At 36.1% G+C, this 18,950-nt stretch overlaps 1 protein-coding gene across 1 annotated transcript in view; it reads left to right on the top strand.

The window, feature by feature from the left end:
- LOC145984043 (pyruvate dehydrogenase E1 component subunit beta, mitochondrial-like) overlaps positions 1-18,950 on the top strand; it is a 41,748-nt gene that overhangs the window by 13,264 nt on the left and 9,534 nt on the right. Inside the window, exons 5-7 of the mRNA XM_083117383.1 lie at positions 3,717-3,824; positions 4,439-4,619; positions 13,653-13,886. Coding sequence (XP_082973509.1) covers positions 3,717-3,824; positions 4,439-4,619; positions 13,653-13,886 — 523 coding nt within the window. The remainder of the gene's footprint in view (positions 1-3,716; positions 3,825-4,438; positions 4,620-13,652; positions 13,887-18,950) is intronic.

The raw sequence follows: 18,950 nt of genomic DNA, 5'->3' as shown, positions 1-18,950 counted from the left end.
GTAGGTAACAGAAAAAAAATCATGCAAGTTACATGTCTATGGACTGCGCTTCCAAACTCAATAGTGAAATTTATTTTGATTCAGTCATTGCCCAAAAAGAAAAAAGTTTGTCCTGCTATTAAAAATACGGAAAAACGGAAGCACTTTATGAACAAAGTTTTGGGACCACTTTCTGATATCGTCACTGTTCAATGCCTGAGCAGAATCTCTTGCCTTAGGGTTTATACTGATGGAACAAGGTGTTGCCATTCTTATTCAATATAATTTGATTGTAAAGCAGGGGTATAGAGAACAAAGTTATTCAGGGTGTCTACCAGTCAAGAAAGCCATGGTAGTCAAGAAAAAGTAAAGAAACCAACAAATAGGTCAAGAAGTCAATACAAAGGCAATAAATTATTCTTGTGGTCAAGAATTTTTGCTATCATAATGACTGATTGGTTGATTTAGTTTATTTTACTTACCTTTTTTCTGTCCCTTTGGTTAATTGTGAAAATGATAATGAATGGCGGTAAGGTAAGATTGATGAAGGGACAGTCACAAACATATAGGGACAACCGACACGAGCCCCACATAAGATTATACTGGCTTCAGTCCAGACGCCAAAGCCTTGCTCGTCTGCCAAACACAGTTCAGGATGCATTAATACGAGAAAGCAGATCTAATTCTCTTCTTAAAGTCAGCTTCAGTTTTCATCTTAACTGGCCCTTGGGTAGGGGTTTTCAATAAATAAATATTTATTTTCTTAATTATTAATTTCCAATTTTACCTAAGTAGGGGTCGGATAAATAAACATTAAGAAAGACTGGAAAAAGGTCTAGAAAAGTCCAGAAAAAGTCAAGAATTGTGGATGTGTTATTTTGGTAGACACCCTGTTATTGAACTAAAGACTACCCAAGATGAAACTTCTCGAACTTTAAACTTCTTGAATTTTAAATTACGGTAATTGCTGAATATTTGTTTAACATTACAGGTCATAATTCAAATGTTCAGAGAGTACTTTTATTACCATCAGCCCAACAGACTAATGAGAGAAATTATTTTTTCATAAAGTCTGTAAAATGTCTGTTACTTGTCCCTATAATTTCAAAGAGTGTGACTGTCCACTCTAACATAAATATAGTTTGACTAAACCTGAAATTTTGATAAAAATTGTCTCCTCTGTACCACTTAAATCATGTAGTAAGAGGTTCATTGATTAGTATGATTGCAAGTCTTGAAATTTTGCATTTAAATATTCATTAAGAATTCAATTTTTTAAAACTGAAAAGTGTAATTTTTCAACTACTTTCTAACATGCTCTGTAGTAATATGTATTATTTATTGAGAATGTTTTGTGTCCTACATTTTGGGACACCATGTCCTACATTTCCCTTACAGCAATCTGGTAACCCTAGATAACATTTTTCTGCAAGTATGTCTCTAAAGTAAATTTATTTGTCTTTCATAACATATCTTCTGGAGTTGCTAAAACCCATGATGAAGGTTCTAAGAGAAGGTCCATTTGAAGATTCTGATTCTGTCCTCTCACAATAATTCTACCAAATAGTGGCTCATCTGATAAATTGACTTCCCATTGCTGTCCACTGCCATCTTCTTGGATATATTAGACATGGTTTATTATTCATTTTCACTGGACCATGAAACTTCTTAATGGGTGGATTATTCACAAGACTATCAATTTCAAAGTACGCTGCGCAAAACAATGGAGGGATCAAGAGAGGAACAGAAAGAACTAGACGAAAACAATATACAACCAATGTTTATGCAACTGAATGAACATTCAGAGAGAAGATACAGTAGAGTATGGATTAGTACAGGTAAGAGAAAGACCCTACAGTCCCTTGACCCAATGCTCACATGATTTGAGTCACGATAGAGCAATGTATGCAGCAATCGAACAACTCAGAAATGGACCCAAGTAACATCTGTGCAGCATGGACTCGATTAGATGATTGATGAGAGCTTGGGGGATTCATCGAAACTCTTCACTTAGGGCAATCTTCAGCTCTAGAAGGGTTGAGGGAGGTGTCGACCTACCTACAATGCTTTTAACAAGCACATCCAAGACATTCTCAATGAGATTTAAGTCCATACTCTGAATTCTCTTGTCCTCTGGCATGTTGTCCACTAACAGAACTCTTATGAGGACAAGAATTATCATCAATGAAAAGAGAGTGATCACCAATTGCATCTGCGCACGGCATGGATAGAGGTCTGATGATCTCGTCCTTATAACAGGGACCATCAAACTGCCATTTTGGATAATGTGGAGGTCTGTACGTCCCACAATTTTGATTCCAGCCCATACCATCAAACCAGCACCTCCATTTTGGAATGTTTCTTACACAAAAGCAGGGTTTCTGCATTTTCCATATTCCCTCCAGATTAGGCACGTCTATTGCCAGGCTGGAAACTGAACCCCTACTCACCGGAGAGCAGCACTCAACTCCATTCCGTGTGGCTCCAATTGCGATGTTCCTCAGCCAAGTTTCTACTATGGGTTGAAAACTTCACAGTGTCATGCGGCCACCTTCACAAAGGCGATTGAAGATAGTTTGAGATATAACCTGCACCCTGTTGCTGTGAGAAGGGCATGTTGTAGTTCATTTGCATTCTGTCGTCTGTTTCAACAGGTTGTTAACAAAAGGTACCAGTCGTGTTTTGCTGTTGTTGCTACCCAATGGCCTTGACCTTACCTTCGTTACACATTTCCAGTTTATTTGGAACTGAATCTACAGGCGGGAAATGACACTTTGAGACACTCCAAGGTCTCTCACTGCGTCTGTCCAGCTTCAGTCTTTCATGTGACTCTCCATGCCATCGATTCTGGCATTGTAATCACTTGCCCACGTTCCTCCATGAACTCTTACACTATCTTCGGACGGCTACTGTCATCCTCACAGCTGCGCACGTCAGTTGTCAAGTCAGGTGTATCGACATTAATGATGAGCAAATAGCCAGCGGAAACCTAAATTTGGTGTTAAATCAACGTCCAACTTGTTAATTAAATTATTAAAATATTGATATATTTTAATTTTTGTAATTGTTATAATCATAATTATTATTATCATCATTATTAATTTGTCAAAATTACTATAATTGTTATTTCTAATAGTAAAAGTCACAATATTAAAAATTATCAGTAACTTTCCATTTACATCAAGGTATCTTGGGAATGGAGTGATAACACACAGAAAGCACAGAGTTATTACATGCTATCATATATTTTCCATCTTTAGGCATCCTAACCTTACCAAAAAATCATATGAGAACCCATCCCCCCCAAGTGGTACTGAAAACTTGCCTGGCTCAAGGCCTATATTGTATGATCATCCAATTCTTCAAATTTTTGTTCGTTGATACTGTCTGTTAATTTGCCCTATTATTTAGCATGAAACTAGATTCAATTCAATCTTTGACTATCATATTTGGTACTTCCAAATATTTCAATTCACTTGTAACTTGTATTTGAATGCATTGGTTTTTCATTTAATAATTCTGAGTATTTTGCATAAGTACGAAAACAATATTTTTTATTCGAAAAATACCATTACTTGTAATACAGATTTAAGCAGCTTACATTAGATTCAATATGTTACATCTTCATTCCAAAACATTGTTGGCTAACGTCTGTTCAGTGATATTGGTTATTCTTTATAGTTGCAATTGATTGAACAAGCATTGGTTTTCTACATATCAGTTATTTCTTTAACTAGGTAAATGTTCCAATAGTGTTTCGAGGACCCAATGGAGCAGCAGCTGGTGTTGCGGCACAACATTCACAGTGCTTTGCAGCTTGGTATGGTCATTGTCCTGGTTTAAAGGTAAGAAAACTGATATGTGGATTTTACAAAGGATCAATCACTAATAGTAAAGAATTGTGCTACATGGTTCTTTTCTACACTTTAAATTAGAAGAATATGTGAGAATCAACCAGTATTGCATTGGATATGATATTTTTTATGCTGAGAATAGTCAAATGGAACCGTTTTGTTTATTTTTGTTACAATATTTTGTACAGTTAATTTTGTAGCACTGTTGGGAAAAAATGTGCGATAATGATGTCTGTGCATATTACAATCCAAATTAGATTACTCTGTCAATGTCTTAATATTTACAATTCAAGTCACATATTTTAATATTTAATTTTATGATGACACTGTTGTTAATTAAGGAAAACTTTTGAATCGTGCTGAAATTTTTGTGTAATTAGTTGTCATTATTGGGCAGTTGTTACCAAATTAGTGAAAAATTAAAATCTTTATTGTGATTTAGTAGTATTGTTCATATTAATTCAATTGCTCATGAGCAAGTTGGGTTGCATAAATAATAGGTATTAATATTTTTGACTGCTACAGTCAGAGAAATTTATACTATTTTTTTTAAGTACGTAAAGTAACTTTGAGGTGATACATATTATGTAACACTAACATTTCAGGTTATTTCACCATATTCATCAGAAGATGCTAAAGGTCTGTTGAAGTCAGCTATAAGAGATCCTGATCCAGTTGTATCCTTAGAGAATGAAATTTTATACGGGAACTTATACGAAATGTCTGACGAAGCTATGTCGAAAGACTTTGTTATTCCTATAGGAAAAGCAAAAATCGAACGACCAGGTATGTAATTAGCATATGTTCAAGAATTGCTGAATTATGCAGCTATTGAAGCGTTTCTCTATTTTATTTATTAAATGGTACTGTTGTGAATTCTTCTAATGAATAGCAATCCAGCAGTAGCTCTGAATTTTGTACTGCTGCTCATTTTTCATCAAATAGCTGATGTTCTAGAATGGTAAGAGATGTGCACCTGTTATGGGCCTTGCAGGAGAGGCCAGAATTCCAAAATTTCCTGAAAATTTTGATTTTTTTCAAAAAAATGATTCTTTTGGAATTTTTCAAAAATATATTGAGACAGGGGCACATGATATTGAATCATGGTGATTCCTGATAACTCTCAAGTGATTAGCATCCACAGATTGCTACAACCAATTTTCCAGAACAATACTTCTCTGATTGAGACTGTTCACTTTTTCCATTTACAAAGTAAACTTTTTCATTACCTCCACCTTATTATGCAAGAGAAAGCACTTTATCTTTGGTGGATTGTAGGTAGATGTTAGTATTGTGAGTACAAACCATTTTTTTTTCATGTGTGTCTATTAGGGATTGGTGGGATAGGCATAAATTCCAACTTTTCCTGAAAAATGTGAATTTTTGGCTTTTATTTTTTCCAAAATATTTGAACACAGAGACATGATTAGGAAGGTGGGTCTTTCGTGGTGATTCCCTGCAAATTTCAAGTGACTAGCATCCAAAGAGCCTATGCAACAACCAATTTTCAGGAACAATTTGTAATGATCCTGCGAGGTCATCACAATTATTTAGTTTCTGAGTGTTATTATTCCATGTTAATTGCTAATTCTGTCAACATTATTTGTGTTAACCATTCATTGTAAATGGTGTTACGATCTATTGATAATGAGGTCAGGTGCTCTGTGTTAGCATGTTATGCTGATTTGTAATGTTAATAAGGCCCTGCATGGTCGCAAGGAATATGTATCATTTTATCTTATAATTGTTTATTATTAACGTTTAGCACATGTTTAATATTATAATATGTGGGTCCTCCCCGATGGCGCAGTGGTAGCGTCGTCGCTTTGTAATCAAGGGGTCCCGGTTTCGATACCCGGTGGAGGCACAAGTGGTTCGGATCCCACTTTAAACTGTAGGTCCAGTCCCGATTAGCCTTACTGTGCATAAAGTGGACTTAAAACACCAAATCAATCAATCAGTCAATTATAATATGCATTTATAGTTTGTGCCTTGAGCACGTAGTTCAATCGTCTGCTGTAGAAATGACCTTGCCTGCTCTAGCACGGTTGGCTTTCATTTCAGCTCACCATAAGATCTCTCTTACAAAACTGACCTTGAAGAAGGAGCACTCCACTCTTGCGAGAGGCCAAGCATCCTAATGAAGGAAGGTGCTCTCCGCTCTTGCGAGAGAAGTTGTCCTCCACCTGTGGGTGAGAGAAGCTGCACTCCGCCTATCAGTGAGAGAGGTTGAACTCTGCCACTGGCAAGAGAACCCACTCCACTTTCGAGTGAGAGATATCCCACTCCACTTATTGGCGAGAGAGATAAACTCCATGTTAGAGTGAGAGGACCCCGCTCCGCTTGCTGCTAGAGGTTTCCTCCCCTATCAACCTGCGGCACCCTGCCAGGGTAGTGTGGCATTGGGTTTCTAGGCAACCGTCCATAAGGTAAAATTACAGGTCAGATAAAATACTACGGTTATCATGAGGGTGACACTAATAGATGCCCTTGCTCCCCAAAAGCCAACAGTTTCCTGTAAAAAGTCTGCAGCTACAGAAGTCTGCGCTAGTAAAGGACTGCACTTTCCTGATGTTTGTTGGAGCTAAGGATACGATTCCAGAGGGCAGCAGCAGCAGTGTATCTGTTCCCAGTTTACGACAGTTTGCAGAAGCCATTCTACCCCCATTGTGTGGCAATATATTGGCCAAGTGAGTGTAATATCCTACATGGGCGTGTGCTAAACTTACAATGTTTACAGTTGCATAAGTGTATCCAGCTACAGTTATTAAACTTTCTCCAACTTTAGACAGTGTACTTTTTCCTGAACCCTGAGTGAAATAGAGACTCATGCAACCGCTAGAGAAAAGGTTAGAGTAATGGGTAAAACTTTGCAGTGCGTTTGGTACTACTGATTGGTCGTTGCCAAGCTAGTTGTCTTGCACCTCCGCTGACGTACTCGTGCAAGTGTAGTAGGCACCTTTCTCGACGGAGGACATTGCAAATTCTTCTCAGACTGAAGCATAGCACTTTTTCTAATTACCAAGCATACTTTTTTAATTACCCCCACCCCATTATGCAAGGGCAAGTACTGAATGTTTGGAGAATTGTAGGTACATGTTATTACTATGAGCACCAACTATTTTAAGCATGTGTGTTTATTGATCTATGTGGTGGGATAGCTCGAATTCAATATTTCCCCCAAATTATGATATTTTAAAGAAATAATGTTGTAGAGCTTTTTTCAAAATATTTGGACAGGTTCCATATAACATCAAAGATGGGTCTTTCATGGTGATGTCCTGCAAAGCTCATGTGATTAGCATCCAGGAACTGAATTTCTCAGAATATTTGATAGAATACTGTTTCTTAGGTGCATTATTAATTAATATCTTTCTCTCAAAAGTATTGATCTATTTTCACCTTGACATCATGTGATTGTAGAAATTTAACAGTGCTACATATGAGATTTTTAATTCACTTTGTTGTATTGTGGTGACATTGCAGTATTCCAAATGCGATTTTTGTTTGGTAAAATTTCAATTTTTTTATTCTTCTTTTGTTAAGTCTCATTATTGGGAGATAAAATTATTAAAATCACTACCACTGAGAATTCTGTCATTTGGTAAAACAATACCAATTTCATCTCTAAGACAATACGGTTTCTATCTTCTGTTTTTTAATTTTATTGTTTTAATTGAATTTAACTTAATTTAATTTTTTTTAGAATATGTACGCGAGTACTAAAAATATTCCGCAAAACTTACTTGTAATTGTTCGATTAATTTTGGTGGCCTCTGCCTGCATTTTTTATTCCCTTTAACATGAATTTATTTTTTTATGCAGCAAAGTATAATTGAAAACCTCCAATCCTAAGAAGTTAGCCAGCATCACAATTTGCCATGCGTTAAAGGTTAAAACTTTGTTGAAGTACATTTTTAATCACTGATACCAGCTGATATTTGTCTGCTGTACAGCTGTGCGATTAAGGGGGGGGGGGGGGGAGCTGCACAATATGCAAATTAGAAAATAATTTCTTTTTTTTTGTTTGCATCAGAATTATGGAGAAAAATGGGTTTGGTGATTAAATTATTATCTCATGTGAAAATATTAAAATTTTAAAACACAACTTTGTTAAATTTATGTGGTTTAGTTCCAATAAAAAAAGGTAAAGTGCTCCCCTGTGCTTAGCACCATGCCATGAAGGCGTATAGGTGGTGTGGGGGTAACGCCCCACACTTTCTTGATCCGGTTGTGAGTGGGGGTGATGTGGTCAGCATCATGCCCCTGACCGCCTTTATCCCCCAGGGTAAATATTAAAATTTAAAAATATTCCAAACTGCTCTAAATTGTTACAATTTTCAAATATTGCTAAAAGTATATGCAACAGTTCAAAGTGATATTGGCTCAGCCCCTTCTTAACCATAACATAATGTTGAAATTTAATCCCTGAAATTGGCCAAAATTTTCTGGAGTTTGGTTATTTTGTGGGGTTTGCAAAAAATGCCAGTTGACACTTTTTTTGGAGCAGACCTCCATGGCTGAGTGGTTAGCATGGCATGCTACAATGTCAGAGGTCCCAGTATCGAATTCTACCCTGGGCATGGGTGGCATTTGTGGATGTTCCGTCATCAATTTCATCATATCACTCATCCTCATCTTCACGATTAGCCAAAAAGTGGCAGAAATGCGAAATAAAATAAACCAAATCAATCAGTCTGCTCTAATATTCGTCACAGTTGTTTGTCTACAAAATCACATAGGTGCACTTATCCTTGAGACAACGCTTCCCTCCCTCAAGCAGACAAGATTCATGTATCCCATCTCCTGTTTTGAGACTGTATATATAAACACAGGAATAGGATCAGAAAATGTGCCAGAAGGGCGGATAAACACTAATGATGAAGGAGACAGTAAACACTTACCACACGAAGATAAATTATTCTATATTTCATGATCTATGTCGCATTTTCAAGTTGAAGAAGAAAGATCGGCGTTACGAAGAGAAGAGGCACAGACGAATCTATGACAAATCCACTTGTATCTGCCAAATTAGATGATAGACGTATATCGATATGTATCCCCAAAATGAGCACAAACTTAGGTCATTACAGTAGTTGCTTAGATACAATAATCCCCTTTACAGTATTTAACCTCTCCATTTATTTTGTATGTGTTATCTTATAATCAGTTATTCAAGGAACATATTTAGCAACACTGGAAAAAAACACAATTTACGATTTATTTGTTTCTTATACCTAGATGGCAAATTGCAGGTTAAATATGGAAGACAATATTCGTAATGGTGACCATTGGTCCAATTTATTAGAACAACCTTCATGACGTAATTGGCTGTTATTCTCATTCAACAAATATTATAGAGAAATTCAATGCTGTAACAATAAAGAATAGATGTGCCAGCGTCTTTTGTTTTCTTACAAATCCTTCACGATTATTTTGATTACACAATTCCAACCAACAACAAACAATGTATTTTGTCTGTAGGAAGAACAACATTCCTCCAATTCAATTATTCCTGTAGAATTTAATCTATAAATTTTCAATATTATGCGTTCTACAGGGACATTTGTCCTAACCTCAATCATTAGTGATTTGGTGGCCTTTTATTTCTGAATATCAACATAAGTCAAAATTTGGTGCTCTTATAATAAAATAGAGAATTGTCACACTCGAATACAACAGACAAAAAACTCATGACGATCATGTCTACAAGTGTCAATAATCCGAAAGAGAAGGTTCTATTTGTGACACGTTACTATCAATCTAATAATTTAATGGTCAACATAGCCAAAACGACAAATTTACATGACTTTTAGAAAAACATCGCAGTTCAACACCTTTCACTAATCGCGACGCTCGACTTTTATACACATCCAACAACCTATTTTCATGAAGAGTTTCTAGAGCTGTGTTTTTAGAGTAGCAATCGAAACATATGTCACCTATATATTGTTATCTCTTCCAAATTAACTTCACTGTTCCAATTTCACTTCACACACAAATTACCAAACAAGTACATACCTCGAACAAGTGGTCGTTTTCTAAGTCTCCGAATGGAATATCAATTCTGGGACAGCAAAACACATGCATTCCTTTTATCAGTGTATTCTCCATGAAACCCTTCCTTCTTGCTGACTGGATAGTTCTATCTGGTTCTGGTAAATTGGGTTACCTAACTTCCAAAATGGGGAGTTCCAACTACGGCTACTCAAGTTGATCCCGATGTGACAGCAGCAGTTTCATCCAATTCGAATGGGTCAAGTCAAACGCATCGCTAGGCGTGATTTTTACAAACAGTATTTTTCCTTCGTACTACCAGTACATTCACTCGGAAATATCACAATGTAGAATTACTTCCTTTCATAACACTGCGGAAAACTTCATGCTGATCCTAGAAGCTAAAACTTTAACTTGCAAAAGGGAAAAGTTCCTCCACGTCATGGTCAGGCAGCGTGAATAGACACGTACGCGGCAGAACTAGGTCACGAACACGAAACAATGATCCAACCGTGTGTGAAGCATCCTGTGACTTGATGTGTTATGTTTGCAAGCAATTCACATAAGTGAGGAAGAGAGTTCAAGACCTTTAGAAACGACTGGAGTAACCAATATACCAAAACAAAGACATGATGCATTAGCATACCGAAGAGATGAGGAAATATTGTGAGATTTGTATATGCATCAAGAAAAATTTATAACAAATTATTTATGCAAATTTATGCACGTAAGAAAAATGTCACAGTACATACTATATTTACTCTGTATAATGCACATGCATGTATAGTGCTCACACTGGGATTTGAGGGGGGAAAGTGACAAACAATTATATCTTGTATATAATGTGCAGTATATTTCAGGTTCAAGAAATAGCTTTCTTAGTTGTATATCGTAAAGCTGTTACTATGCTGATCAAGAGCGAATGACATCATACCTATTCAATGAGTTATCTCTTGCTATGTGGACCAAGAGGAGAATATCCTTTTGTGTATACAGTGAGTCAACAACCCACACCACCTTCCCCCTCTCCCTTTACTGTGTTTAACATCCCAAAGCTTTCACTTCTGAAACCACCTTGTTTATTCTGTAGAAAAAGAAAGCGAGATAAAATTATGTTACGGATTTGCCATGCTCACGAAGTTATTTTCTATTATTTCTTACAAAACAAATACTGCAGATACATATTTCATGTGATGGGAGGTGCATGCTCAAATTCTGCCAGAACAGTGCTGCATTTCTCGGTGTCGCAAAATGTTCAATTACAAAGTAAAAAGGCATGGGAAATGGCCATTTCACTTTTATACCCTTTTTTAAAAAATAACATTAATAAAGAAATCTATCCTGGTAATTTGTATTTCTGCCTGTTGATATATGGGTGTTGTACGCAGTGACTGAAAACATGTATGGTTTCATGTTAGCTGTCAAGGGCCTCCCTGATGGCACAGTGGTAGCGTTGCTACCTTGTAATCAAGGGGTACTGGGTTCGATTCCCGGTGGAGGCACATAGTGGTTCAGATCCCACTTTAAACTGTACGTCCAGTCTCGATTAGCCTTACTGTGCATAAATTGGACTTAAAACAGCAATTCAATCAATCATGTTGGCTGTCTGGATTTTGGAGGGCAAACATTTTTGAAAAAAGTGTGCATTATACATGAGTAAATATGGTATTCTTCTAAGTATGCAAAATGTCGGAGTATGTTATTTCTGTGCAAAATTATTTATAATGGTATTTTTTTATGAATTGAGGTAAATGACACTTAAGACTTGCGGATGCACTGATGTGAAATTTTTACACAGCAGCAACATCAAATTTAGTGATATTAATAACTGAAAGTGAACTGATCTCATACTCTATGTGATCAGAAGTATCCGGACACCCACCTGAAAATAAAGTACAAGTTTGGGCAACCCTCCATCAGAAACACTGGCAGTCAATACAGTGTTGGCCCACCCTTAGCCTTGATGACAGCATTCACTCTCACAGGCATACTTTCAATCAAGTGGCGGAAGGTTTCCTGAGGAATGGCAGCCCATTCCTCGCAGAGTGCCAAAATGAGAAGAGGTATTGATGTGGATCGGTGTGGTCTAGCAAGAAGTCGGCATGCCTAAACATCCCAGAGATGTTGTATGGGATTCAAATCAGGACTCTGCGCAGGCCAGTCATCCATTAGTGGAACGTTGTTGTCGTCAAACCACTCCCCCACATGCCCTGCAGTATGGACGGGTGCTCGGTCGTGTTGAAAGACACAATGGTCATCCCCGAACTGGTCTTCGACGGTAGGCAGCATGAAAGCTGTGAAAATGTCAATGTAAGCTTGTGCCATGACATTGCCATGTAAAGCAACAAGGGGGCCAAGTCCCCTCCAGGAGAAACATGACCACACTGTAATCCCGCCACCTCCGAATTTCACTGTCGGCACTATACAGGCTGGTAGATGTCGTTCACCAATCATTCGCCACACCCGCACCCTACCATCGGATAGCCACATTGTGTACTGTGATTCATCATTCCACACAACGGTTTTCCACTGTTCTATGGTCCAGTTTCGACGCTCCTTGCACCACACGAGGCGGAGTTTGGCATTTGTCTGTGTGATGTTTGACTTATGAGCAGTTGCTCGGACATGGAAACCAAGTAGCCGCACCTTGCGCCAAACAGTAATGGTGCTTGGAGTAGATCCTGATGCAGTTCGGAATTCCTGTGTGATGGTGGCGATGGATGATTGAAGATAATGCTGTACGACCCTCTTCAACACTCGATGGTCTCTGGAGGTCAACATGGGAGGTTGGCCTGCACGCTTTTGGGTTGTACACATCCCTGCACTATAACATCGGAAACAGTGGACAGAGGGATGTTTAGGAGGGTGGAAATCTCTCACACAGACTTCCTACACAAGTGGCACCCAACCAACTGACCACGTTGAAAGTGTGCGAGTTCCTCAGACCATCCCATACTGCTGTCTCACACTGTCTGCAGACTACTGAGTTCACTGACTATGTGTTCCAAGCGGTAGATTGCAGTACTGTGTCGCCCTCTATGATAAACACACGTTTCTCGGTGTGTCCGGATACTTTTGATCACATAGAGTATGTAACTGGCAAATCTTTAGTTACCAACCTGAAGGAATAAATGTATGTTACCACATGATTATGATGGACTTAAGGAAAAAATGTATGTATAAAAACTTACATTACAAATTTTACTTTTGTATTCATAAGAGCAATAACTGGCAGAATTGTGGAACTAGGTTGAAGGATATTCATGGAATATCACATTTTTAAAAGTAACTGCAAATGTATCATTAAACATACTGATATGCTATTATTAACCAATCCAGTCCACAAACTAATTGGTCCCAACTCTACAAAGATATTGTAGTACAAAACTGGAATTGTATGTTGGCAGAGTATTCCCTATCTACATTTTTTATTCATAACTAGTCTTTAAGTATTTTTAAAGTCTATTATACAGAGTGATAGTTATCATATTATCTTGGACAAGTGTGTGTAATATACATTGAAACCTCGATTGAAACCTTGATTTTAAAATTCTCTGGGGACCAAGCTGAAAAAGTTAAAATATGGTAATATGTAAAATCGTGGAAAATTTTATAACACTTTGCTATGTTGGGATCATCAAGATTGAATGTATAATGCAGGAAAATGTAATACCTGGGAACATAAAATCAGGGTTCCACTGTATGTACTGGCACCATGTTAACTGTAAACCTGTCTTCTAGATTATATATTTTCTAGATCCTATTAGCAAAAATTGGAAGGAAACAAGTTTCAATGTTTGTTTTTTTTCTTTCTTTCTCCAGGAAAACACATTACTCTGGTTGCACATTCACGTGCAGTTGAACTTGCATTAGTTGCAGCACAGGAGTTGGCAGGGCAAGGTATCGAATGTGAAGTTATAAATCTTCGATCAATAAGACCACTTGATGTAAATACAATTGCACAATCTGTTTCCAAAACCAACCATTTAATAACTGTGGAACAAGGCTGGCCACAATGTGGAATAGGGTCTGAAATCTGTGCCAGGATAATGGAAAGTAAGTAGTTCTTAAATATATCAATTTTGTTTGTTGTAATGTTGTTTTTTTTACAGCAAGTAACCTAGCTAAGAGATAGGGTTACATATTTTTGTTTTATATAATTATGTTTTAGTTTTATACAATTACATTGTAGTCATTGATTGAACTGAGCAAAATGCCAAGGGGTGAAAGATGTTATCATTTCATTTTACGTAATTATATATATGTTTTAATGTGTTGTGACCTACATAATATAAATTACTTGCATTGCAATAACTAGAGAATGGATTTATGTGAAATTTCATATTCTGTATATTATTATACTATTATCCGGGCAAGCTATTTTTGTAACATGTCCGGGCAAGCAGTGTCTGTCAGAGGCTGCATTGTTTTAAATGGATCTTGCCCTTCCTAATGCGATTTTTATGTTTCATCGCTGTGCGAAACAAGCGAGTAACATGATATATGTAACCTAATCATCATTCTTATGTCCATAATTCTTGTATTCAACATCATCATCATCATAATTGCATGTTGTTGTAATTTTTGCAGCATAGTATATGAAACATGTTAGGCCGGAAGGTAGTGTGAGGATTTTTTTGTATTTTATTTGCTCATATATTTTTACATATTACATTAATACATATTCAAGTAGACTTCTTTACATATCAATTGTACACTGTGTCCGACAGACATGGCTTGCCCGTTTATGGAAGTGAAATGGAAAATATTTTTTTACGCCTGACCTTGTTTATCAAACAAAGTCAAATATTGTGAAATGAGAAGAAAGAGGGAGACAAAACAGACAAAACATAGTCAAAAAATATCATGTTCGCAGGAAGTATCGTTTGGGGTATGTGACAAAAAATATAAGCAACAGCGTTTGATAGACACTGGTTGCCCGGTTAAGGGTTAATCCTAGTGATGACCTGTTTTTTTCTATAGGGGAAGTTGTATTAATAACTCCAGAAATTCAACTTTAAGTATTAAGTAAAGGATAAGTGACTTGCCAGGCAAATCACATGATAAAATTAATTGAAACTTCAATAATCATACCCAAGATTTTGTTTTGGACCACACTATTAGTTTATGTTCTTTCTTTGGTCTTTAACAGATTCCTTGGATATGTAATAGCGTTTTTGAGGGAGTATTTCATGTTGATTTTTTTAAAAACTAGCTGGTCAGCCATGATTACATGAAATACATATACCTTGTTACAATAGAAAGTTACTAGGTAGATCTCACCAAGGTTTTTTTTTTTTTTTGGATTATGTGCATATTCAAATTTTGTGATCTATTTGACAAATCATGTACATATTTTATTACCCAAAATGTGAGAATATGCCATGTGCAAACAATTACATATTTGTACCCATATTAATTTAGGATAAAAATACAATGAACCACAAAGTATAAAAAGCTTGAAGACTGTTGACGCTTCAAGGATATCTCATCCTTGTCATCGGGGTGCAAGGTGTGACAGTTTCTAAAGACCCCCAAATGTCAACCTCACTTCCACATAGTTCATCCTGGACTGCATTGTTGCAGACTAATGAGGCTCTGGTGTCTGGACTCACAGCCACTACAATCCTCTATGGGGCCTGCGTTTTGTCTTGTCCATATGTGTTTGTGTTTTCTCTAAATTTCATCTTATCATCATAATTTTCATGATTATTCAAAACTGGCAGATAAGCAAAGTAAAATAAAATAAATCATTCAATCATTTATTCATCCTTGTCATCAGGATACCTGTACTAAAAAAAACTAGAACTGGACTGTTGACATATTTCAAATCTCCTATAAGACACCATAAGAGCTGTGATATTTGTTTAGTCTGTTGTGCAGAGGTTTTGATAAATATGGAATTTAAAATTGACAATACTGACAGAAAGCTAGTGAAATGTCAGGTTTTTTAACATTTTCACATGTACATGTGCTGCATTTCTTTGTGTGTTCCTGCTTGCAGACAGGTAAGTTATAAACAAGTATGATATGGTTAGAATATGCAGTTTCCCTGAATGCAATGGAGGTCTATACTATAATATATTCATCAAGAACTTCTGGGATAGTAACCTGAGTCCTTAGAAGTAGAGTTCCACTTTGTTTTTTTTTTAAAAAAACTGAAAATTAACGTCCTTTCTAAATTCGATTTCCCTGTTTGCAAATTAATGTCATAGTTGAATTGACAAAAGAGGGTAGTGAGGTAAGGAATCTTTGTTGTAAAGGCTTTTTAGTGGCATTTTAAAATTCGTCCAAAGAAAATAGGTCCATAGTTTCATTTTCATTTATTTAAATATTGTAGTTCAATAAAGTAGTGCTTATGTACATAATGATATTTATCATATTATTTGCAAGTGTTCAACAGCAAATTTATTGCAAAATGCTTCATTGGTATACCTGCCTTTACAAATATTTTATGTGCCTTTTCCTCTATCTACCTGGTTCCAAATATGTGCTTCTGGGAATAATTTCTGTGGTCCTTAGAAGCTTTAAAACATTGAAAAATATTGTGATCAGTATTTTTCTCTTCACAAATTAAGGAAAATTTTACGCTAAGTTCTTATAAGTAGTAGATTTGGTATAGAACTGTCAATAGTGCATTATATTCTTATAGTAACGAGATATATGAAAGTACAAAAATGTTTTTTTAAACAACTGCGGTTTTGGCCTCCAAAGTATATAAGCAGAATGCTAGAACCCAGAGACTAGCTTCTTTGATAAAGAAGAAGAATTGATGTAGTGAAAAAGAGAAGAATTGATGTAGTGAAAGAGAGAAGAATTTCTCAAATTTCTTTCATTTGCTTTAACTACAGTAATCTATGCATTGCTTCAATAAAATGATTTTTGTTCTTTCATTTTCTTTAGCTTGTATATAATTAAAACTATTTTTGGTTACCCTTAGTGTTATATTCTTGATGCATATGTCATGGTGTACCATGTGAAATTGTGTGTCCAATCGTGATTATCTTGTTCTTAAAGGTTCACGTAACCACTTTTTGTAGATGCAAAATAATCTAACAGAGTTATTTTTAGTGGTTTTTATTTTATTTTATCGGTGACGTTCCGTTCTGGTTTCCCAGAACTTTTTCAAGCTACACCAAGATATACATACAACTAGACATGTGGGGTTGTATTAGATTATTTTTCATCTGATTATCTTGTGTGCATAATGTAGAACTGAAAACAAAATTTAACAGTACAAAGATGTAAAGGGTGACCTTTTCAAAAGCACTCAAATGGCTACCTCACTTCCATGCAGTACACCATGGAAACTGCATTTGCAGGATAAAGAGACTCTGGTGCCTGGAACCACATCCGGTATACTCTTCTGTGGGGATTATGTTTGTCCTTGTGTGAACAGCCTCACCTTTTGTGAGATGATATGGAGATTTTAGCCCTCAGATACTTCTAATGCTTTTATTCTTGGTAAGGAATTTGTCACCATTTTAACACACTGCTCTCTGAGGAGATGAGGTACTGATTGGTATAAGGTGCATATTTATTTCCATTGTTTCAAAATGCACAGAAGTATTTTAAAAAACAGAACAGCAAGTTCTAGATTATGGATTTATCCTCATGTTGCTGTGGCAACTGGATCTCTAAGTCAGTTATTAAGCATGATAAAACTTATTTAAAATATCATTAATAAATGTGTTCTGACTTCCATATATTTCTTAATGAGTAATGAAAATGCAACCACATTTTCTCTAACCACGGCAATGTTTTGTCTTTGTTTGCAGCAGCCAGTTCTTCTTCAATCTTTCTTCTATACATTCATGTGCTTTGTTCAGTTATATTGAGTAACATGTTCCTACAGTACTTAAAAATTAATATTTCCATAAATGCCCATGTAAAATTGTAGCATCTGTCTTAACATCAGGCCACCTTGCTTGTCACGTCGGACTTCATGATTGAAACTGTACCTCTTGTCCTTAATCTATGAGATGTGCCTAAGTTTCAATGTTGATGAGGTACTTGTTGCCATATATTGTGATGAGTGCAAATAGCCTAAAGTACTGACACATCTGAAAGTAATAATTTCAGTCAATCAATCAAAATTACCAATGGCAGTAATCACTTGATTTTTAGGAAACTATTTTTCTATTATACTGATTGTGGCAGGTGTACTTTTTTAATGTTAATAAAGTTATCCATTTAGAGAAGGGGAGGGAGGGGTTTGAGGACTGATAGTGATATCATTTAAAGGTAAACATTACTGCTCCTTCTTTGTCTGTTGTCCCATCTATAATATTGTATGATGCTGTCTTCTTATTTGCATTTTCAAGAACCAAGTGCAAGGAATCTAATTTGTTCCCAGTATTTAATATTTTATTTCTTTTTACTTCTCTTATGGCATTTTTTAAGTTAATTGTCTTAAAAAGCAACATTCAATGTTTAGATTTTTTTAGTATAGTGTTGTCTTTGCACCCCTACTACATCAAAGTAACACCAGGCTGTAATTTTGTGTTTTTATTTAATATAATTGATCATCTTGAAGAAAACAGTGGAGTTGTTATTAGTAAATTTGATGATAATTATATTGTTTCAATATTTTTTATATATAAGATTGAAATTGAGTACACAGTTTGACCAGTTGGTTATACAGTTTTGTGTTTCCAGAATTAACATTTTCGTACATTATACATTCAATCTTGATGGTCCAAACATAGCAAAATGTTAAAAAAAAATTCGTCGGTTTTACATTTTCCTGAATTTTAAGTTTTAGGTCACCTGAAAAATATAAAATTCAGGTTTTGATGCAATATCTACAAACAAGGTTGGACAAAATAATGGAAACGCTTGACAAAGATATGCAGTTCTCTATTAAGGCATTGGACCAACTTCAATACAGCCTGTGTTCACCTCGGAATTGATTCATAGAGACCCTGAATACCCTGAAGTGGAATTCTGTGCCATTCTCCATGAAGTGCATCATTCACTTTCTTCAAATATGATGGAGTGGGAAATCTGCTTTTTAGTCTAGTCCCTAAAATTGACCACAGTGGTACAATGATGTTTTAAGTTGGTTGATGAGCTCGCCAGGGAAGTGTTGCATTTCCTCTTCATGTTTATCAAACCAAG

The sequence above is a fragment of the Lepisma saccharinum genome, chromosome 2 (assembly GCF_977018435.1).
Source record: "Lepisma saccharinum chromosome 2, izLepSacc3.1, whole genome shotgun sequence".
NCBI classification, from domain to species: domain Eukaryota; kingdom Metazoa; phylum Arthropoda; class Insecta; order Zygentoma; family Lepismatidae; genus Lepisma; species Lepisma saccharinum.
This window is presented reverse-complemented; position numbering and strand designations above follow the sequence as displayed.